General features: G+C 39.1%; 2 protein-coding genes across 5 annotated transcripts in view; both read left to right on the top strand.

Moving 5' to 3' along the window:
• The first annotated feature begins 69 nt into the window (after nt 1-69).
• commd6 (COMM domain containing 6) lies at nt 70-2,065 on the top strand. Of its 2 annotated transcripts, none has more exons than XM_085921031.1 (8): nt 70-392; nt 629-681; nt 781-846; nt 929-1,005; nt 1,084-1,171; nt 1,306-1,386; nt 1,471-1,623; nt 1,695-2,065. In XM_085921031.1, exons 1-8 carry the CDS (start codon nt 368-370, stop codon nt 1,743-1,745), a joined length of 594 nt encoding a protein of 197 aa, XP_085777157.1. In that variant the 5' UTR covers nt 70-367; the 3' UTR covers nt 1,746-2,065. The 2 variants fall into 2 exon arrangements, with proteins under 2 accessions (XP_085777157.1, XP_085777156.1); XM_085921030.1 differs by having other exon boundaries at nt 74-392; nt 623-681; nt 1,695-2,059.
• A 1,887-nt stretch (nt 2,066-3,952) lies between these two features.
• tbc1d4 (TBC1 domain family, member 4) overlaps nt 3,953-23,488 on the top strand; it is a 59,824-nt gene continuing 40,288 nt past the window's right edge. The window contains exons 1-15 of one of the 3 annotated variants that reach the window (XM_085921143.1): nt 3,953-4,836; nt 11,090-11,218; nt 11,299-11,521; nt 12,155-12,384; nt 13,523-13,612; nt 14,331-14,435; nt 14,520-14,652; nt 14,742-14,833; nt 14,928-15,038; nt 15,874-15,990; nt 17,004-17,063; nt 18,744-18,961; nt 19,690-19,860; nt 21,294-21,442; nt 22,174-22,359. In XM_085921143.1, the coding sequence (XP_085777269.1) occupies nt 4,402-4,836; nt 11,090-11,218; nt 11,299-11,521; nt 12,155-12,384; nt 13,523-13,612; nt 14,331-14,435; nt 14,520-14,652; nt 14,742-14,833; nt 14,928-15,038; nt 15,874-15,990; nt 17,004-17,063; nt 18,744-18,961; nt 19,690-19,860; nt 21,294-21,442; nt 22,174-22,359 (2,449 nt within the window). In that variant the 5' untranslated portion in view covers nt 3,953-4,401. The remainder of the gene's footprint in view (nt 4,837-11,089; nt 11,219-11,298; nt 11,522-12,154; nt 12,385-13,522; nt 13,613-14,330; nt 14,436-14,519; nt 14,653-14,741; nt 14,834-14,927; nt 15,039-15,873; nt 15,991-17,003; nt 17,064-18,743; nt 18,962-19,689; nt 19,861-21,293; nt 21,443-22,173; nt 22,360-23,488) is intronic. The other 2 variants (XM_085921142.1, XM_085921144.1) reach the window with 2 other exon arrangements.

Consider the following 23,488-nt stretch of genomic DNA (forward strand, 5'->3'; position numbering starts at 1 on the left):
ATTTAAAACACCACCACCCACCCGAATGAAACATTCCGGAAATGAGGGCGGGGTTTTGATTGAGCTTTTCTTTGCCTTCACGTCAGTCAGAAATGTTCTATAAAAGGAGATCAAATTTGTCCAAAACATAAGATTTTTGAGTGGTTTACATTTTAGATTGAAGTTGTTATTGCACGCACAATAGAGTAATCAATATTATGTCACACACTGCTACTTAAAATGCGTTTTTTTATCTCTATTTTTTTTATTTTTACCACGAATTTTGAAATTAACTGAATCTAGGGGCAATCCGGAAGTAGTTTATACCTCTGTTAAATAGCATCATCGACACTTCGAGAACATTTCTGAGCAAAGCTGAACTCCGAAGATGCCATCGGCCGATCACTCTCTTGGTGTGTCAAATAAATATTATTTTACCTGTGCGTGAAGTCATAGTTGTTATTTTAACCTAAACATGACCTGCCTTGTTTGTTGTAAATACAACCGATTGGGGCAGCTTCCTCCATAGAGTTAGCTTAACACCATGATTGAACTGGCTAACTAGCCATATGTTGCAACTGTTTTTAGTTTTGAGTGTCCATAAGAAATGCCATTGTTAACTTTTTCTTCCATTGCTAATAAGGGACAGACATTGTTGTGGAGAACATCTGCAGACTCAATCCAGACATATTGGCAGAACACGTGAGTAAACATGACACTAGAAAGATTGCTAAACGAATCTGTTTTTAGCAGACGTGAATCCGAAGTGTTGTTGCACTTCACATTTTGTATAATTTCCAGTGTCATCATATCCTGAGTTACTTGCAAGGAAAGACTAAAGGAGTTGACTCTGCAAAAATTTGTGACGTGAGCAAAAACACTCAATGGGATCTGTGCTTAATGACCTTATTTTTGGGATCTACAGTACGACATTATTGTGCTATGTCAGATTTTTCAGCGAGCCGGAGTCACACTTGATCATGAATCTCTACAGAGCATCGTCAGATTCCTTTTGTTATCATTCAGGTATTGTATAGTGTAGTGGCACAGTTGTATAAATACATAAAGGAGCATTCAATTAATACATGACTTTAAATTATGCAGGTCTGCCGGGAAAAGCGAGCTGTCTGCAGACGACTTTGTGTCAAGGCTAGAAGAAGGCAGCAAAAAATGGTCCAAAGCGTCACTCCAGGTTCAATGACTTTCAATGTCCAATTTGGCTAATATACGCAACCATTTTTTTGTAATTTGCCTCAATTGCTTGCATGATGTGTTGAGTCCCCCCCGTAGATACAAATGCTACATCATTCTTGTTTCTTACTTCAGGTGCTCCACAACCTATGGAGTGAACATGGAGGATCAGTACAAGTCCAGCAGGCCACCCAAGACTTGCTCAGCGCCGGTCGGGTAATTTCAACACAATGTAGCGGCCTGGGTTACTTTACCAAGTTCAGCTGATGAAGTTGCATGTTTACATTATTGTTGTGTTAGCTCGTGGACATGCAGTGGAAGCTGGGCATGGCAGTGAGCTCTGACACCTGCCGTTCTCTCAACTCGCCCTTTGTGACCATTCTTCTGAAAATCGCTGAGCCGACGGGCCAGATAAGCCAAAAGGCTTTTGAGATGACAGTCCCGCAATTCCAAGTACGTACCATCATCTTTAGTATCCTTTCTTCCGTTGTGATAATTTGAGTTCACTTTTTGCTTCTTCGCAGAACTTTCACAAGCAGATGAAGGAGCTGGCGGCTGTCATGGAGACCATATGATGGAATGTGACTCTGCACATGCCGGCGTTTACTGTTGACTCTTATTTTCACACTATTGAATGAAGTTTTGTACTACTTAGTGGCTTCAATCACCATATCGAGATTTTTCACTGGACAGCATTTATATGTAATTTGTGGCTATAATATAAAATCATTTTATTTGTTCTATAGATAAATCCATATCACCTTTTCTTGCTGTCTGTATAACTTTAGGTGTCAGTGTCTGAATTGTCTATACAACATTAAACTAATGTCTCTGATACTACCTCAGAAAGCAGGTAGAGTTTGTAAACACATCCATGTCACGTATTTGCCTAACTTTTGCTTTTTTGGGGATGGGTAATTAGACTCTGATGTATTGGTTAATTTACAAAGTAACCAAAAATGCTGGAAAAAACTTTAGTTTGTTAATGACACTACTACTTTTCTGGATTGAAACAGCTCCGTAAGGTCCAGGTGTACTTTCCCTAAGGAATGTTGCTCTCATTCCTCAAAAGCAGTACTCAAAATAGGAAAAAGTGCTGAACTTGCATTTGGTTACTCTTTTAGAACGATCCCATTTTAAACTGAAATATTTCAGTTTGCCATCAGTTTACGTGTAATTCAGAAACTACTGGACTCAAGTCTACCTTTCAGTTCTACTGCCCAAACCAGTCATACAAACGTTTAGACGTGTTTTCTCCACATCCCACTCTGAGCAGAAAATTAAACACACCACTTATTGCCTTGTTTGGTTTGGCATTGTTACATTGCGTAGAGACAATGCTCACAATTTGTTTGCCTTTGTTATGAGATCATGTACAGTACAATGCAGGGGATGAGCTATTGGCAGTCTCCTCCCCCAAGATGTTTGTTGTAGCACCATGACAGACCTGTGGGAGGTAGCACGAGGCCACCGGGCATCTAGGCTAAACTGCTCAAATAAGGAAAAAAAAGAGGACAGTATTAGAAAGAGAAAGTGTACATTGTTTTTGGAAACTTCACATTGTTACAGTGAATGACTTGTGACTAGACACGTTACACAAACATGCCTCTATTTTTGTATGGGAACAACAAAAGTGTCAGATCCCTCAAATTTGGCCCGTTGTTGGTATGTGCAATTCCCAGAATGAGGGGGTATGAAATTTAACACCACTCTCAAACAATCCTTGCATTTCCTCAAATAATTTGTAAGCGATTGGTTTTCAAAGATACGTTTTATGAAATGAGTTGTGATCATAGTTTGTGGTCAAACTATTATGACGGGGGATTATTTTTAGGGGTCGGCGTCATACTTGTGAACAGCAAGTGGTGCTTTGGTAGTCTGTGAAAAAAGGCACAAACTTTTGTTAAAAGATAAAGAAGCGGGCAGTCAAGCAGGAGTCCTCTCATGTTTTAGCTGATAAGGTTGCAGCGGCTATTTTTAGGGACCCTCGGCGTCATGGCACGTGGTAGGTGTGCAGTGGGGGTCTCCTCATTAAGATCCTTGTTAATAAAAGGGTCATTACTGGATTGGGGGATAAACATTGACACATTTGAAGTTATGTAACCCTTTTACTCATATCACCTATAACAATGGTTTTCTGTTTAGTTTTTCATTTAGTTTACACAGCTAGTACTTGAGAAAAAACCCCCAATTCATTTGCAAAAATGTTACTTTCAGTTTCTGCCATAATCCAGTGTAACACTCAAACAAATGCAACCCTCTTACTCATCAATGTTTTTCGGCTTTTACATATTTTGTTCTGACCATTTAGCATACCAGTTTACAGAGCAAGCATATACGCATGAGAAAAAAAAACAACACAATTTGCAAAATTGTTACTTGCAGTCTCGTTGTTGTAATTACACTATTATAATTCAAATGATATGAACATAACATTTAAATGCGTTCCAGGTTTTATCTGTCTGGAACATGCTCATTCCAAACACAGCAACACACATATTCCCACCAAAAAATGTATAGCCAAAAGTTAGAGAAAACTAGGGAAATCAAATTATATGATGGCTTTTGATCCACTTTCCCCCTGGAAAACCCAGATGACAAATGATTAAATAAATGATATGTTCGCTAAATAAGTCCCACGATGGAGCGACTTCTAATGCATTTAAACACTGTGATTGAGTCCCAAAATGAAATGTTGAGTTTCCTAGAAAGGCGCCCTGTAGGATACCCCGGCACGGAAGGGAACATACTCCCTCCTTGTTGTGTATCTGCGCTGTCACGTTTCTCCGCACGGAGGCCCCACCCCTAAAGCTTGTACATGTGCTGTGGATGGGCGGGTCGTTGAGGCGCATGGGCCGCTCCACCTCCCTTCTGCAAGACGTTGCGTGGAAGGAAAGCGAGACTACAGAAAAGACGGCCCTTTAAACAACGTTAATGGTGTCTTTTAAGGGGAATCGTCATGTTGCCCCTGCCGGTTTAGTTCGTGTGCAGCTGGGGAATGTGGGGACTCTGACGCGCCCCTGGAGAAAGTAAGCACAGCCTTGTGTTTACGTTGGCGCACGTTTGTAGCTTGCTTCTCTGGACAAAAAAAACAAGAAGACGAGAGGAAGACAGGAAGAAAACTCAATGCGTTTTTCTCTCATTATTTTATTCCATGACAGTTAGCCACGTTTGCGCCTTTTGGGGAGTGGCAATTTTTTTTTTTACGCCCTGCAAAAAAAAAAGTTTTAAATGTCACAGCTGTCCAGCATGGAGATCCCCGCGGGCGAGAGGGACGGAAGCCAAATGCAGGACAAGAGGTTCCCGCTGACCTACATCGGCTGGGCGCTGCTGGATCGCCGTACCACGCTGCCCATGCTGCCGTGGCTGGTAGCCGAAATCCGGCGGAAGAGTGAAAAAGGCGACTGCGGCCCCGCCATGCAGCCACGGGAGGTGCATCTGGTGCTCCACAGCCCCTTCCTCCGCTGCGTGCCATGCTCTTCTTCCTCGTCCTCCTCGAACAACAACTATTCGGTTTTCATATTCGAGCACAAGGCGCAGCACATCTCTCGTTTCATGCACAACAGCAACGACCTCACCTACTTTGCTTACCTGCTGCGGGCCCATCCAGACAACCCCGAAGGGGAGATGTCCTGTCACGTGTTCAAGGCCAGCGATCCCAACCAGGTACCAAGCAGTCACATGCAGTTCTGACACCCCCCGCCCCTTACACCCAACCCAAAATGAACACCGTTATCAGACCATGTGGTCAGCACAGTGAATGTGTGCTTAACACGCCTTGCATGTTTGGCTCACAGATCTGCGGTTCAATATTCGTATGTCTGCATCTTGTGTATTTTCTTTGTGGACTCAGATTTCCTCTTACATCCCCCAAATTGCATGTTGTTAATGCTCTAAATCAGGGCTGTCAAAATTCAACTTTCTTTATTGTTCTGTAACGTAATGTTTAAAATATCCTTGAAAAGTGAAGGGAAAAAAAGGCAGTTCTGGTACAAAATTTCAAAACAAACCAATTTAGCAAGAAACAGTAGACACACTATTTGCTTTAAGACAGCAATTAGGGAGGAGCCATTGATGTGGCTGGCCAGGTTTGATCCCTGGGCCTTAAGTTTGACACATGTTTTCTAAATTATCCATTTGTGTATCTCTTTGGATTCTCATTTTTCTCTTTCCCATTTGAGCATGATAAACCCAGAAGCACTGGGAGGATAGGTTAATAGAATTTTTAAAATGCTTTCAAACTGTGCCTCAATGCAAGTCAAGTGGATTTGTATAACCTTTAATCACAGAAATGTCTCACATACCCACAGTTGACAAATATTAACGGCAATCCCTCATCTTTAGGGTCAGCCCTTATGAAAGGAAATTATTTCTTTCTGTATGTTTTTTCAATGCTCCATAAATAAAGTTGAGCTGATAGTAAAAGATCATTTCTGCCACAATGTTATAATTTTTCTTCAGAGGGTCATTGTTACTGTGAAAACCATGCCATGGAATCTGCAGTCCATATTGTTACATATACACAATTATTTTTTTTTATAAACTATTATTTCTATATCGTTAACAACAACTTGAATTGGAAACAGGAATATGCCCGTATAAAGATGCGGTGTGTTCCATAGAAAATCCTTTATGAACATTGCACTTGAATGTTGGTGCAGTACATCACAGTATGTCATAGCAACCCTCTATTTTGGAGATCAGAGCACAAAGGGCTTTGACTTTTCAAGATACAACATCTATTGCTCTTCCTCACCCCTCCACATCCAAATAAACAGGCACAAAGCCAACCATTGGCAAATTCAATAACTCATAACTCACCTAACATCTATTGTGTGTACAAGCAATTAAAAAGTCAATTTCCATAATACTATGTGTTCCCTTCAAAGATAAACACAAAATGTTCAACAATGCTTTGTGATGACTTTTTGCAGTAGTCTTTTTTTAGTTTTGATCATGTTTTTGAATTTTATTGTGAAGTAAACGTTCTACGTTCAGTAGATGGCTACCTCCAGTTTACACAAGTGAATCGTTCCTAATTACTCTGACCAGTAACACCCAAATGCGGGTGGGATATTTAGGACCCTTTAAGGTGCTGCATGGGGGGAAAAGTGTCAGAACCATGTTTAGCCCCACCCAAAGTGAGTAAACTGACTGGTAATACTGCAAATAAAAGTGGGCCAAGAAGTAGGATGGTACAGTTTGGCTGTTTTGGAAGCGTTTCACAATACAAACACTGCACAAAACTGTACTGCTCTGTAAAAATGGCCTATAGATTGGATGACTCACCAAAATATTAGGCCACTTCAGAGGCACTATGTTTGATTGACTTTCATATATGTCTGCTTTTATGATAGCTTAGCTACCCACATAAGCAAATAAGGCATCCTGAGGATTAACTTTCCCTGAAAATCCAGTGCACTAGCCTTGTCATCTGGTGCCCTAAATACTTGATGTCAAAACACATTTTAGCCATGACCAATAACCTACTATATGTGATTAAAAGGTGCAATTAGTAGCTACATTATTTTTTGAAATGCAATCACTCAATGTTTAATTGAATTTATGTTAAAAATTTATGTTTAAGAGAAACTAGTTTAAAACAAAATACAAGGCCCGCACACCCGCAATTCAATGGACATCATCCACAAATCATCTTTAATTCCACACAGGCAACATTATTCGTCTAAGAAATTGTTGACCTCCCTCTGTAGGTGCAGCTGTTTTGGTTAGCAACAGAGTTGAAATGATGACACTGCATTTCACAAGTTGTTTTATCATGTTGTAACAAGAACCATTAGGTCCCAACCCGTTTCTACTTGGAACCTGGGAAACTTCACCCAGAGCACACAAACACATCTCGAGTCACGTTTTGTGCTGCCCTCAAATGTACCTGCGCTCTATTATGTTTCCAGTGGAATTCTAGTAAGCGTGAGTCATGGATGGCTGAGAGCAATGCAGACGTGGTAGATTTAAGACCTGGGAGCTTTCGAGGAGTCTCACCTATCATTTCTTAGTATTGCTGAATGTACATCAGTCAGACGAGTATTTACGCAAGAGAAACCGGTTTGGCAGCCAGTGGCTGGGTGCACCACTTGGAATGCACTTCCAATTCCATTTGTGGACTTTTCTTATGTGCCGGCTTTAATTGAAGTCTTCACTGTATATGATACTGTGCTTCTTATTGTGGTTTCCTTGTTATCCAGGGCTGATGAGCACGATTCCAGACCTATTATTAGCCTTAAATGTGAGACTGGAGCAATGTAAGTGCAAAGGCTTTAAGCACTGCAGTTTGTTTTTCCTCTATGAAGATAATTAAATAGCACAAGATTCGTGGTGGGGGAAGAAGAACATAATGTTCAACTGGAGGGGAATCTAAACACAATGAAATCACAAGATATGCTTGTGCCTTACTAGATAGACAGAGTTGGCTGCTTGCTGGACTTGAAAGACAACCTCATGAAAGGGTTTGTTGTTGCAATATGGAGTCCATGTGGGACTCACAGAACTCTGTTAAAAGTTGTTCCGGTCACACATTCGCAAATGTCTTTTGGAAAGAATGTTTCATTATTGTGAATGCATATAGATAAGCAGTCAGGCCAAGACAACATTCAGAGTAATCTTGACCTTAACCTTTTACCCATTTTTGAAGTCTGCCATAGCGGTTTTTACGGCCCGCTAGGACGAATTTAATGCCCGACACAACCACATTGTTCCATTGCCAGGCCAGTTGCAATCTGATCACACTCTGTGTAGACTGAAGGGCCCGGCCCGTGCAATCGTGCATCACCACCTCTGTTGTTACTTGGAACTGATCCACAGTGGAAGTTGACCTACTGTTGTCTTGGAAGGGCGAATACAAATCTAACTGATAAAAGGGTGCTATTTCACCAAGGCTGAATGATCCTAGTTTTTAGCAGAATCAACTCCTACTCGTAGTGGGTTTTAAAAAAATATATTTTTGTTTGTTCAATCAAACATTTTGTAAAAAAAAAAACTATTTTGCAATTTTGGGTAAAATAAATCCAGTATCTGCATTTGTCTTTGTATCTCACCAGAATGTGATGGCTACATAAAATAAAGAAAAAAAAAATGTAATGTTACAGGAATAAATTTGTAATACAATAAGATAGATGAGATTTATACTTCAAGAAAAAAGGGAAACTCTTATGCCAGTTAAGTCAGAGTTTTGACAAATCTAATACATTATATAACTTCTGTAAATTGAAACTTTTTTTCTTGTATTGCAATTTCGCGCACTCCCAAAAACTTTTGTTCTTGCAGTTTCAATTACAATTTATTTATATACTAAAATATACATTTTTGGCAATTGTGTGCTATTAATTTCACTATGAAGCACACAGACCCCCCCAAGTAAACAGTATTGTCTTTGTAAAGGCCATGATTTTTTCTTTTTTTTTTATACAACATTTGCGTTGGATATCATTAGAAGCCACAGGTGTACCAAATGTTATTGCGGGTTGGGGCCTATTAATCCTAGTTGCCATCCTGCATTGCTTAAAGTTGACATAACATCCTGTTTTGTTTTGAAATGGTGCCTGAACTCAAGGCCACATTTGCCCTCATGAGGCAGATGGAAAAGTAATGGAAAGATTCCATCAAGTGTCGTGCAAACACATGACTGCAGTCAAGTGCCTTGAGAGAACCAGTCGTTCCTCCTCCAGTCCAACAAAGGCATAAAACGAACACCATTTCCTGATGTCTGCTTGAAGTCTTAACGTTCAGAAATGTTCATGACCTGTATCGATTTATAAAAAATGTATACCAGAAACATTCAGCCTGCATTCAAGCAGTATTTTCACTCTTCTTGTTACGATGATACCCTAGAAGTCTAATTAGACCTAATCTCCATGACAATTTGTTGCTCCTCGGGCATTTGTTGCATTTCGGGCAGCCATTTTGCCAATTGCTTGGTCTCAGGTCACAACCCATCATGGCTCACCAGTTTTTTTTAAGCTTAGCTGTGATTGGTTGTGACCTGGTCATTTTGATGTAATTTTCAGCCGACAGCATGTGGTAAAAGGGTTGCCCGATGGGATTGATGAATTTTGCTGCTAACTAATTTTCCCCAAATTCAATGGTAAATTGATTGCCCTGTTTAGACTAGTGGGGGCACAAATTTAAAAAAAAAAAATTGGCGGTTGACTTCCTCTTTAATAGTTCTGCACGTTATTAGAAAAACATGCCATATGGGTGTTGAATAGTGTGATATTTCCATTGTAATATTTAACATGTTCCTCAAGAAATGATTAAATCATTGTTATCTCGTGAAAGATGATCCATTGGACCACTATTGGGCGGTCTATATTTCACCAATTGGTCTGTTACATCACTCATTCATTAGTCAGTTCAGCTCTCAGTCGTAAATCAAATACTCAGTTTACACATCAATAAGCACACACTGTGTAATTGTGTTGTCAACAGTGACTTTGCATAATAACGAGCTCCACTAAACTCTTCATCGTAACAGTCACTGTGTCAATTGTGTCTTGTGCATTTCGTGTTAACTGTTTTATAGCTCATTGTCTAGCAAGCGTGACTGGTTGACCTTGGAGGTCCGGGTGTAAACACGAAGCTCGTCACAGGTCGTCAGCTTTGTTTTTTTCTGCTAAACATAGAACTAAAATGTCATTTTCTGAAGGGCTTTTACAAGTGGTTGCTTGCAGAGATTCTCTGTTTTGATTTGTTGATGCACACGAGTCATCAAACTGTTTTTTTTCTTCACTTTTACGGCACCAGTTGCAAACAAAAACTCGACAGAACAGGAACTGGTTCTGAAACGCTCCGATTTGTTGCTGCCTGTTGTGACTTCTGCCCTGGGAAAGCGTGGACATTCCCTGGCTGCTTGCCTACAGTAGTCTATCTTGTTCACAAGTCTCTCTGGTCTCTCTGTTGTTTTCAAGGCTGCATTAAGTCTCTCGATTGTACTTTATTTTAGCTGTAGTCATATTAAGCATAAGCAATGTTGCATCAATTTTGAATGACAGGGTATGTGCTTTCACCAGTTGTTAAAATCTAACATTTACACTTAGATACTTTCAGTTAATTTGATAAGAAATGCTGCACTTAGAATTCAAACTCGAAGCAAGGTTGTGTAAAAGATTAAACGTTTTAGTTTTTCAAGTTTACGTGCCACTCAAGTGACAAAATGCTTATTGTGCAAAAATCTTTTGGAGTGTTTTGAGAACATAGGATGTATTTAAATACATTAATGATAAAATAGACTAAGGTCATGTTGTTTGGAATTGGAACAATTTCTTTTTAAATACCCTCATGGTCTCGCCTCCAGTATCTTTCAGAACTGCTCCAGCTTTACTTTCTTCTGTCGACAGAGCAGTGTTGGCTAAAACTAAGAAAAACCCAGAAGGGCCACACTTTCTTAATTGGGGAAAATGGGAAATGAACTTTCGCTGCACTTTAGACAGTGCGATTAATCCTGTCCTAACTTAAAATGCGCTTTCTTATCTGGTTCTTACCTTTATTGGAGATCTTTGATTTTAATACTGATTTAAAAAAAAAAAAGTTGGTAATTTACATTTACTTTATAATGGTCTTAAATCCCTGATAGTTCATCCAAAGTATTTACATGTATTGTTTTTGTTTTCCTTGTGTACATTATACTCTATCAAGCGCTTCAGTCAACTGTATGGATCTTAAAGTGCTATAAGCTATAAATAAGTTGGATCAGATCAGATTGGATGTATGTACATGTACACACAAACTTCAGTCCATGTTTTCAAAATCAAAACATTCCGTATAATCACCTAGCTATGAGAGCCATAAAGACCCTCGTTAATGTTACCTATTTGATGATGATGACATATTGTTCAGAAGTAACTTCAGTCATATCCTTTTTGCAGTGTTTGTATAATCACGTTCCATTGTTTCTTCCCAAAAGGTGCCTGAGGTGATCAGCAGTATTCGCCAAGTGTCCAAATCGGCCCTAAAGGAAGACACTAAACCAAAACAGGAAGCTGATGACGCCTTCTACAATTCTCAGAAGTTTGAAGTGCTATATTGTGGCAAGGTTTGAACCGGATGCAAAATGAATATCCATTGTGCCAACTGGCATCCTTAGCATGATCCTTACCGTGCATGCACTTGCAGGTGACTGTGGGGCACAAAAAAGCTCCGTCCACCCTCATCGATGACTGCATCGATAAGTTTCACCAACATGAGGTGAAGCGCAAACGCCTTCTCAACGGCCAACGAGGGTCCACGGAGAAGGTCCCAGTAGAGTTCACCATTGGGGTGGGAGGAGATCCACTCTCCTTGGCTTTGATTGAGAAGAATGATGACGCTGAAGGTCTAAAAGGGGATGACCTGACCGGTAAGATATGCAGTAGTAGAGACCTACACCAGTTAAATGGGTTACAGACATGCTGTTTTTTAAAAAAATGTAAGCCCTCATATAATCGGCAAAGAAAATGCTACTATTGCCGGCATAGCAATAGGGCCATCTTCATTTGAATGCTGGAACTTCCGAATTATGAGGCAGATGCATGGCGTAGTTTTGCTTTATTTCATTTATATATGGGTTACTTCTTTTAACTTTAAATGACATTCATTAATGTGAAAATATTTCTTAAAACATTGCCTGACAGTTTGACCTTGGAACATATTATTTTGCTCTCTTGAGGGTGCTAACCACACTCCAAAGTGTGTACACTGAACAAGAAGAGTAAACATTTTTAACATTTTTAATTTTTTTCCCCCACATTTTTAAAAAGTAAGTTAATATTGCCACTTCATATGTAATACATTAACACTTGCTAGATTATATCTTTCTTAACACTGTTTATTTCAGTTGTTAGGGCCACACTGTACAAGTGAAATACAAGATGCAATATTTGTGCAACTGGGGGAAAAAAAAAATCAAAATGATGATTTACTTATTCAGTGCATGCTTACTGAAGAGTTGCAATAGCTCAAGTAGGTGTTGTCTTGACTGCATGTGTTGCAGGGTCCGGCAGTCAGAGCAGCCTGAGAGGAGCGTTCCCGGAGTGCATCCGAGAAGATTCAGACTTTGAGGAACCGCAGGAATTCCGCACTCGGTGCAACAGCCTGGCGGCAAATTTCCAAATGAAATCCGGAGAAGGGGTCAGGATAGACTCCGCACGACGCAGGCACGCTAGCGCTCCCAACCATGTTCAGCCGTCCGATTCGGACAAAAACAGAACCATGCTTTTCCAGGTAGACCTGTGATAGCTTGTTTTCAACCTTGAATACATCACACACTCTTAACTGCATGTAGACTCTAAGTGCATTGATGCAACACACCACTGTCGAGTGTCGATTAGTATGCACCAAAGCTTTGCGGTATGAGTTGCATTTCAAAGAATTCTGTTGAGACACGTCAGCAGTGTAAACACCGGCGTGAGAAAACCTACTTATAGACCAAGACTTAATTGAATCACAATTTAAGAAGTCATTTCTATTGTCATTCATTTATGCTTGGGTAAATATTGAATATAATGTCCAAATATGTGTATGATAATAAAATATAGGATATTTATAACAGCATTAAAAAAAGAATAGCTTGCTGCAGTATAGTACATGCTTTACACATTAAAAACATTCAAAGAATAATAGAAGACTTAAATATAGTTTATATTTTACATATACTAAATACAAAACAATATTTTAAAATTTGTGTATTTTGCACTTAATATATAGATATTATTAGCAACATTTTTAGCATTTATCACATTGCAAGCTATGTAGCATGATGACACTATACATTATCTTTAATTATTTAGGAAGAGCAGCACTAGGATTTACAACACATATTTTTGCAAATACTTTCTTTTTTCCAGATAAAAAAAAAACTGTACATTTGCAAATTCATGCTTTTGAGTTGACATTGACAATCTGTTGAGTACAGATAGCACACTTTTTGGATTTAGTCAGTCTAGAAGTGGTGCTGTCTTGATGGTCTCCACTAAATATACCCACTGTGCTAAAACGTCTTCTGCAAATCACTTTTATGTTCACTTGGCAGGCAGTCATAACGCACTGTCCAGTGTGGTGCAACTCCTCGGTATTGGTGTGACAATAGGCTGTGACTGACTCCTAATGTTTTTTTCATTTTCCTTTTTTATTTTTCGATGCAAAAAGCAATGTGAGCCAGCTGCTGTCCCTCTCACCACATTTCCACTCGAGGCTAATTATAGTCAGTCGCTCAATATGTGACACTGCAACACACTGACATTGATTTCGACACGTGCTGCTGCAGTCTACTAGTATTTTTGGACCTCAGTTATGCTGCTTGTTTTAATGTCAATGACTCAGCCTGATTGAATAATATTTTTTAACATTATTTTTTTAACAGGTTGGGCGTTTTGAAGTAAATCTCATAAGTCCAGACAGTAAAACAGTGGTGTTGGAAAAAAACTTCAAAGACATTTCATCTTGTTGTCAGGTTGGTTTGCTTTCTTGTGCCATTTATTATGATTATTTTTTTTTTTTACACTAAGATGCTTTTCATCAATATCATTGTCAGTGTAGAAGTACTGCTCACAAGCTCATCTGTGAAACTCCAATGGACACAATGTCATGGCTGGTTTACATGGCCGACTCAACTTTAGCCGACTTTAGTGAGGCTTGCCCTATTGACATAACATACGATGGCAAGCCAGAATATGTAGTGAAATAAAAACTACAAAAACATTACTTCCCATTAAAGGAAGATTAAGCCGTATTGATTGAGGGCTCCTTTATTATGCAACAAGATAAAGAACCACACACTCACTTCCAATATAATACAGAGCATCACTCTGAAGGCATCATAGAAGGAAACTTGACTTGATGCAAATAATGAAAGGTGGATCATAAATATATAATACAAATAGATATTTTCTCTTGTCTTATATTCCTGTTTTCCATGATAAAAGTAAAGCCCATGGAGGACCATTTCAATACAATACGATGCATTTGTTATTGATTACGTGCCCTCATTATACGCCTAAATAGAAGAGTCCATGTTGTATGTTGATTTTTGACCTTGCTACTCGTGAAACCCGACCGAGGGATGTTGAAAGGTATTCAATGCAAAGACATTTTGTCTAAAATGTATTTGCTTTTTTCAAAATCATTGACAGCACATCGGAAAATCTTATTAATTTTCTACTTATTAACAGGCTATCAAACAAACGGACCATTTTGGATTCATCTGTCGCGAGCCATCAGAATCTGGTCCCAGCCAATACATGTGCTTTGTTTTCCAGTGTGCCAGCGAGTCTCTAGTGAGTCTTTTGCAGGATATAATATTGCAAAAAAAAACATAGTTTGATGATTTTAATTTTTTATCAATTGAAACACTTGCTTAGGTTGATGAAGTGATGCTGACCCTGAAGCAGGCCTTCAGCACAGCTGCCTCCTTACAAAGCAATAAGACGCTGGTCCAGTTATGTGAGGCTTGCCCGATGCACGATTTGCACAAGCTTTGCGAACGCATTGAAGGTACAATAAGAAGCTGTTTTCCTATTTGATATTTTTATTTAGTACAGAATAGTGATTTGATACACTTTTTTTTATTTTCATTTTTTCAGGCCTCTACCCTCCAAGAGCAAAGCTGGCTATCCAGAAATATCTCTCCCAGTTGCCTGACAATGAGCAAGTGGAGATATTTGAGCGAGTTCAGGTCAGGCTGACATCCTCTCAGAATACGTTAAAAGGTTTGGCTGAGTGAATACTCTAATGGCCACATCTCATCTGACAATGGATTGAATTTGCAGAAACTAAAGCCCAGTTCAGACCAAGAGGAAAATGAGCTGGCCATTCTGTATCTCAGGCAGCTGTGTGAAAACAAGCAGAAAACCCACCTCCATATTGGAGAGGCTCCTCAGGTAGCTGCATTTCCACCTCAAAGTACCAGCAACTTAAAGTTGTCAGCAAAACCCTATGAAATTTCATAATTTCATGGTTGTATCGACGAAAATGATCACTATTCTCAGTATTATCACAAAATAATAGTGAACATAAATGTTAGGGGGAAAAATATTGGGGAAAAAATAAAAACATATTTTACAAAATAATGCACAAGTATTAGAACTAATCCAAATTGTTTTAGAAAAAAATAGAACCAATATGACAAAAATATTACATATATTGGAAAAAATAATGTAAAAAGTAATTTGACTTCAAATACTCAAATATTATACCATTTACTGTAGGAGAAAATAACCCAAAATGTAAAAAAAATACAAAACTAGTTCCAAAGAACACAAAAGTTAGAGAAAAAAAAAGGAGACGCAGTCATTGGAAATATTCAAAAAATGTATTTAAAAGATTTTTTAAAAATGCTGACTATTACACAAACCCCCCCCAAAAACAGATACTGTATTGAAAAATTTACATTTTGTGACAAACTATTAGAAAATGATAAAGAATAATTAGACATTAAAAACACAAACATTGGATAAAAAATGTTTGTGTTGTATTGAATATTACTCTAAATAAACACAAAAGAAATACCAAAAATTACTCACAAAAATGCTTGAAAAATATGTAATAAAAAAAAAGCTATTTTTTTCCAATCAGTTTATTGAGTACTCAAAAAGTTAACTTTTTAAATTTGTATAAGTGAAAAGGTTATTTGAAACTGCTCCTGTCCATTAAATATGTTTATTTTAGGTTTGATGGACAACACATTATTATTTCCCTCCTGTTCCCTGTTGGCAGAACGCAAGCAATTCCTCAGGGGACGGCGCAGCCACGGGCAGCCGCTTCAAATTGGACATCCTGAAGAACAAGGCTCGCTCATCCCTCACCAGCTCTCTGGAGAACATCCTGGTCCGGGTAGGTCCTCATGCCTGTCTGCCTTGTTTCGTCACCGTGTTCCCCTAGGGATTTAGATTGACCCATATCTGTATGTAGAGTAATAAGTCAGACACCACATCCAGGCTGATCAGAGGTCTGAGTACTCCTCTGCCATCTGTTATTTTGCCTCAGATTCAAAGCTAGGCCCCTCAACTGCTAGACATATGTGCTAATCACTAGCACACTGTTTCACTTAATTAAATCCTGTTTTTCATAAATTTAGGAAGATCCAAGGGACTATAATAGCTTTGGTTGTTGCATATTGGGTTTTAAGTGTGTGGTACATTTACGACAATACTTGATGTGTACTTGTACCAACGTCGAATCATTTCTTATTTTGCAATGTCTACATTGTTAATATTTGCAAAAAATGACTGCGGGTTTAATCAAAGAGCACTTTCAGTTTTTGCCAGGTCAAAAAAAAAAAAAAGTCCAAATTATTATGATCAATTGCATATTTTTTCCCAAATATGTACTATTAGTCAGCCCACTCCAATATTTTATTTGTATTATTGTTATTATTTGGATTTATTTTTTACAAATTACTGACGAAATTGAAAGTGTCTGTCTCTCTGCGCTGATTAAATTTTGATCGGTCAACAAATATGCCATTTTGGGAGTGACCATTTGGGAAATATGTGGGTGAAAAGTCTTTCTTAACAAACTCTTAACAAGTTTTTGTGTGTCACCTTTATTTCTTAGACTTGTGCATCATTTTCAATGATCAAATACTGAAAATGTCTGGTGGGGTACACTATAGTTGTCAATCACCGTTATTAGAAACGTATTTTGTGTTATTAACAACATATATTTATTGTTGTTTTGTTTGTTTTTTTTGTGAGCATAACGTCCCTAATGTTTTATGCAACAGATTTATTGAGAATTTACTTTTCATTCCAAAATATAAAAATGGTACAATTTGGTGCTGATAACAATCGTTGCTATTATTGGTTTAAAATGTCTCATTAATTAACTCTGTTTATCATCTGCAGGGAGCCAGTCGGATGAGGGACCGTTTGGGAAGCATAGGAAGCATGAGCAACTTTGACAAAGTAAGTTTCCTTTCAGAGGCACCACCAAATTTTTTGAAGAAGGATTCTGGGAACTGTCACCCACACCCTTCCCCCTCCTTTTTGTAACCCACTGGCTGTGAAAAACTTGTGATAAACGACTCAAACGTCAACAGCGGCTGTCTTGCAGTCACGTTGGGGCATTGCAGCGCTCCATGCTCACGTGGTACAGAGGAAGCCAGGAAGACGTTTATGTTTATGGTGTCACTTTTGTGCAGAATGTTGAATGAGAGTATGATGCAGTCCCTCTGACTGCTTGGGAGGCGAATAGCTTGAATTAAAAGTTCTGTTTCACTGTTCATGGCGTTTTGTACACAATTCAGATAAATTGTTTCTATAACCAGCTCAATTTGAGTAGGATATGATATGAGTATCAAGCGACTAGATATTTTTGTCAATTGATATTCGTAGAGTACATTTGCAGTTTTTAACAAATTTATTATTATTATTATTATTATTATTATTATTATTATTATTATTATGACACCAGCATCATCAAGTTCTTTAAGGCTTTAGGTTTTAGGGAGCACACTAAGTTTCATAATTTTGAACAGGAATGAGGAATTTCACATTTTTATAACTAAATTCAACATTTAAACAAGAATTACTAATGCACTTTACTACCCCCCATCCACCCCCCTCCCTCATATTTTGGTTGGGGGAGGCATAGTACATTTGAACATCAGTACCTCATGACGGTGTCAGGATGCCAGTCAGGAACTTCCAAGTCAGGATTTCCACTTCTGCTGAGTCAGGCTTGTGTTTACTTCCTTTTATTTTTTACCACCACCAACCCTCGTTAGAGGAAAGAGCAGTGTGCACACGACCTTACTGACCTGTCAGTCACAATCAAGTACACTTTGAGCTGACACTCAGTATTTTGTGCTACTCGTACGTGGCGAAAGGAAGAACGAGATGCTGCTCCAGTTTAACATGTCAGCGCCATGAGTTTGGTGGGGGTTTGCGTTCAAAAACATCACATGACATTGCTCATTAGAATACAATGGATGAGGGAGTTGCACCAGCAGAAGTGTGCAAGTACTGGACACAAATGAATGTTGCAGTGGTGGTTTGTTGACGAGGTGAGTGCTGAATTTCATGTTTGGTTATTAGCCCACTTTGCTTTGAGGCATTTTTGACTGACGGTATTTTACGCAAATAGGAGTTGGTATTTTTTCTTTAGTCAACTAAAGATCAGAGAATGAGCTCAGCTGTGTGTGGACAGTCTTGTCTCTGAACAGAGGTTCCAGTTAATACCATTTTTCTCTGATAAGGAAAAGGGAGTCACATATTTGTGGAAAGCATTTTTAAGTGGTTATCAATCTCATTGTTATTATCACTATTATTATTACAGTCAGAGAGACTGTTTATAGTGCTTGGCAGGTGCTGCTGTTTTGGTGAGCGCTCAAAGTGTTTGAAAGTGGTTGGTGCGCCTTGTGGCTAACGGCACATTGTCACTTAAACTGAGGCCAATTTGTGAGGAAATGCAATAATCCGCACTTCATCTGTATATGTAGTTGCTGCTGTTTTGGTTAGCACAAGTTCAAGTAGGTTCAACTCTTTGTTTGTGCGTGAACAGTAGCCTCAATGAGAATTTTTTTTAGCAAAACGCGTGTCACTCTCAAATGAGTATTAAAGTCTGGGGCATTTAATCTTTCGCAGCAGGATGAGGAACATACGGGAGTCTCCCCTCCGGCTTCCCCGCCCCCTTTCCCAGACGACGACCTGGAATCAAGCCAGCACTTCCGTCGGCGCGCTCACACCTTCAGCCACCCGCCCGTGAAGAAGCGCATCTCTTTTGATGGCCAGGCGGGCAGCCTGGCCAAGCACGCACCTCTGCGCAGGCAACAGTCAGCCACCTCAGAAGTGCTGCAAAGCAGGTAGAATGATGTGTTTGTTAGCCACACATAATCATGACCTCATCAGAATTTAGGAGGAAACCCTCGGAAAATTTTGCTTGGTCAGTTCACTAAAAATGTTCAAACATATATTGCAACCGTTAAAAAACATACAGTAACTACAGACATAATATGTTTACAATCATGATGATGATGAATTACTGTAGCAGTCAATTCTAAAGTAAACATTTCATTCCACAACAATGGGCAAGGGTGGTGCCAATGCTCCTGGCATGTCCTGTGCTGATGGGTAACGCTGCTACTTTGTAGACCGATTTTGCTTAGAATGGCTCACGCTTGGGTATTTACTGACCCGAAACTACTGAATCCACGCACTGATAGCATTACCTGGCAGTCGCGGAGTGATTCAAGGATGTTTTACGCAGCTGTTGTTAGGAATTCCACTGGTTTAATGCTAGTTTGGCAAAAGTGTCAGGACCCAAAAAGCAACCGCAGCAAGCATGAACTCTATCTTGCAATCTTATCAACCTTCTTTATAGAGCACAGTGGTAGTAATTTACATTTGATGAACGTTTGTTAAACGAATTTTTGAGCACAGACACGTTGTCATCTATTTGTAGGACTTTGACCCCCCCCCCCCCACCTACCCTAAACAATGACACGCGTTTCTGAGCATCCGCCCCTCCTCTCCCCTTCCCTTCCAAAAGTGTGTAACATGTTTGTTTTCCATGTGCGGGGTGCTCACGCAGTCCCGTGGCCGTGTCGAGAACGCGCAGTTTATCGGAGAGCCAGTCCCTCAGCCCCCCTTCCTCCTCTTCCTCCTCCTTCTCCGCTCCCACTTTCCTGAAGAGCATTTACCAGGGCTCACTGGGCTCACTGGGCTCCCTGAGCTCGCTGACGGACAGTGGAAGTATCAAGAGGTGACAGGATGATGATTTTATTTTTCGTTTATGCTGGGATGACAGTAAATATTTACATGTTGGCTGTCCAAACCTTTTAACACCCAGCTTTTATTTTTATCTTCTTTTCCTGCCTATCAGCAGTGAGAACCCTCACACCTTCTTCCTATCGTTGCGAAGTAGAGGGGGATGCTGTCGTGCTTGCATGTGGCTGTGGCGCTCTCCTCTGCATGGCCAAACGAAATGCATAACCCGATTTGGAGCTTTTAGCAATTGTGTCACAATTGTAATTCAAGCTGGCTGAGGATCAAGAACCAGTGAGCATGGTGGCGCTCAATTGAAGCGTGGTAAAGCGAGTAAAGGTTAATGTTTACATTATAAATAGGATTCGTTGGAGCACGCCCTTGTGAAATGTCACTTCAACAACGTGAGCCTCATCCTTGCTATTTCACTGAATAAAATATGATCCTTATCTTACTTTTCAAATACCTCTCAGAAACTGGGCGATTTGGGGCCATAATGGAAAGTCACCGACTCATGAAACAGTCATAATTTTGACAAAATAGTCTAAATGAAGCCAAAAAAGCTCTTTATTACAGAAATAAAGTTATAATTTCATCACCTGTTATTTTACAAGAAAAAATATTCCAATAAAGTTTTTGTTAATTGTCACAATGTTAAAAATAAAATAAAAAATTGCTTTAGGTTGAATATTGTAAAAAAAAAAAAAAGTTAAGAATAACATTAACCATTGATGAGAAAATGGAATGAAGCCAAGTTAAAATAATAACATGAAAAAAGATAATAGTTTTACAAGAATAGTTAAAATCTTAATAGAAAATAACTATAAATAGATTATCGCGGAAATAAAATAAAATATTTGAGAAAAATCTATAATGTCTGTGTTTTTTTGACAAAATAAAATTGTAATACTAAGGAAGAAGTAATACCCCGACACACAAGATCACAAAAACTATGCAACCTAATTAATCACACTAAGAACATTTTGTAAGATTAATTGGCCATGGTTAGCAAAAGGGAAAGAGGTTAGAGGATGGAAGTAAAAGCAAAGGTGTAGTAAATGTGTGCTTTCGCACAGGAGTGAATTTTTACTGGCAATGACGTAGATGGATACGCATGAATCATCTCATTGTAATTGACTAAATAATAACTTGAAAGAATTCATTGACTTGATGAATACTTTCTTTGTTCAAACCCTTCTACAGACTTTCAATGTCTTTTTTCTAGCTGTGGTTGTTTGCTTCATTATTAACATATCTAATAGATACCACATGTCTAATGTCCATCATTCAGCATATCATCCTGCAGTTTATATAAAGTTTCATCTGTTCTTTGCGTGTCCATTTACTGCTGCCCGTGTAACATAACACTAAATCTCTGTGTGTGTGTGTGTACCGTGTGTGTGTACCGTGTGTGTGTACTGTGTGTGGCAGTAATGGCGAAGGCAGGAAAAGGACACTGTCAGGCTGCAGCAGTGACTCGGTGAGCGGACCACCCCCGAGCCCGCGCAGGGTCTCGTGGAGACAGAAGATCTTCTTGAGGGTCGCCTCACCCATGGGCAAGAACCACATGCAACACTCAGGTCTCTTCAATCACTTTGCCCTACTTAAAAATGCTATGCAGGTTTCATTTTTATCGATTACTTACGGGCAAGCTTTAGGTTTTCTGATGCTAGCAGAAAGTTTTAATTATGAGGAAAAAGTTGTCATTTGATCAAAATGATTATAAATGTTTTTAGAATTCAGTTTAATAGAGATAAGTCCGACCGTCCTGTGTGGTGTTTGCATGTTCTGCCTGTGCTTGCGTGAGTTTCCTCTGAAATATTACAGAAATAAAGTCACAATATTGGGTGATGTTTCTGCTATTTTATGACACTTGGAACTTAGTAGTGTGGCAGACAAGAACAAAAGTCAACTATTTTCAAGAAAATTATGCAATATCACATATAATATAGTTGCAGTACTACTAGAAATAGTTGTAATTTGACGAGCATAAAATTGGAATGTTTACAGTTCATTACGATTAAAAAAAAAAAAGTGATACTGGCAAACCAATGATTGATTATTGATTTGTAGTGGAGATGTAAAAGTTATGGAACAGTAGACTCTTTAGGTCCTTAAAATAGTCCAATTAAAATGAAATCACCGGCCCGTATTTGCTGAAACTAGTGATAAAGAGTCCTTTTTGTGAAACTGTTTTTGCTTTGCTCTGTCATGCTAATATCAGTTGGCTTCTTGTTTTGAAGTCAATCACCTCACAATTACCCACTCAGGTTTGATTCTTACTTTTTTATTTCTTCCCTGATTCATTTAGACCAGTCAGATGCCTGGGAGCTTTTGCCCCTCTCCCCTCGTGGCACACACTCAAGTGTGGACCCTCTAAGTGGCGGAGGTGGTCGCCCCAAAAGAACGGCAGAGGACTACCGAACGCTGTGGAAAACCGCCATCCGCCAGCAGATTCTGCTGCTACGTATGGAAAAGGAAAACCAGAGGCTGGAAGGTGAGCATTTATGAAACGATGTCCCTTGATCTCCTTTGTATCAATGACTTGCCAATGGAGGGGAAATTTTGTTAGATGCAAAACCCCGCCATTTGAACAGGGGTGTGTAGACTTTTATTGTCACTGTATGTTCAACTGCTGTGTGTTGAATGGAACTTCCTGCCTCAGCCATCAGCATGTTCTGAAATAGCCCAGTTTGTGATGTCACCACTATTTATGTGACTAGGCAGCCAACCTGCTGTATTTGTCGAGTGTGTTTGCCTGTGCGGCACGTTTGACACAAAGTCATACACAAAAAAAATGCAAAGTAGCTTTAAAGTGCTGCTCTGGGACATCCCTGCAATACAGTTACCAAGAAAGTAAACAACTCTAATTGTCACTGTTGTTCATTGAACTATACTCGATGATGACGCTGGTCAACAGCAAATTGTGTCCTTAAATGTAATTTGATGCTGATTCCCCTCTTTTTTTTTTATTTAACCAAACAAAAACAGCAGATAACAATATTGGGTGGCTGTACATACAGTACTTTACTATAACTAATACATACTATAATGTACTGTATACCATATAAATGTTTATTTAAAAAAATGATTATTTTTGATGGAAAATTAAACTATTATTATTATTATTATTATTACAAAGAATTTATAGAAATAAATCTTCTACCAACAATAAAGACCTGATACTCTCTGCAGTTGAGTAAATAAACACCTCTGACCACTACAGTTGTTGGAGCAAATGAAGGTCTTCTCCCCCCCAATAAACACCTTACTTCTAATAGAATCCCTGCTGTTCAGTAATCCTTTTTGGCAACTCTATATAAGGAAATACGGTATTCCAAAAATGTGCTAGTACTGGTACAAATACAGGTTTACCCCTAAAAGATGCCTGCTAGTCTCTGCAGTTGGTCTACATAAACACCTCAGGTCATAACAGGTGACCGACTTCTGACTAAAATTGAGTTTGTGCTAATAAAAGCCACCCCTCCCCCAAATAAATGCCTTGACCCTGTCTCCGAACACACTCCTGTTATTCCCTGTAGCCAAGTACCGGTAATTTAACAACTCTGGCCACTATGAGGAGGAAACACAGTGTTATTCCTATCATGCATTTGTTCCAATAGAAG

This window comes from Syngnathus leptorhynchus, chromosome 9 (assembly GCF_054491065.1).
Source record: "Syngnathus leptorhynchus isolate UIUO chromosome 9, UIUO_Slep, whole genome shotgun sequence".
Classification (NCBI taxonomy): domain Eukaryota; kingdom Metazoa; phylum Chordata; class Actinopteri; order Syngnathiformes; family Syngnathidae; genus Syngnathus; species Syngnathus leptorhynchus.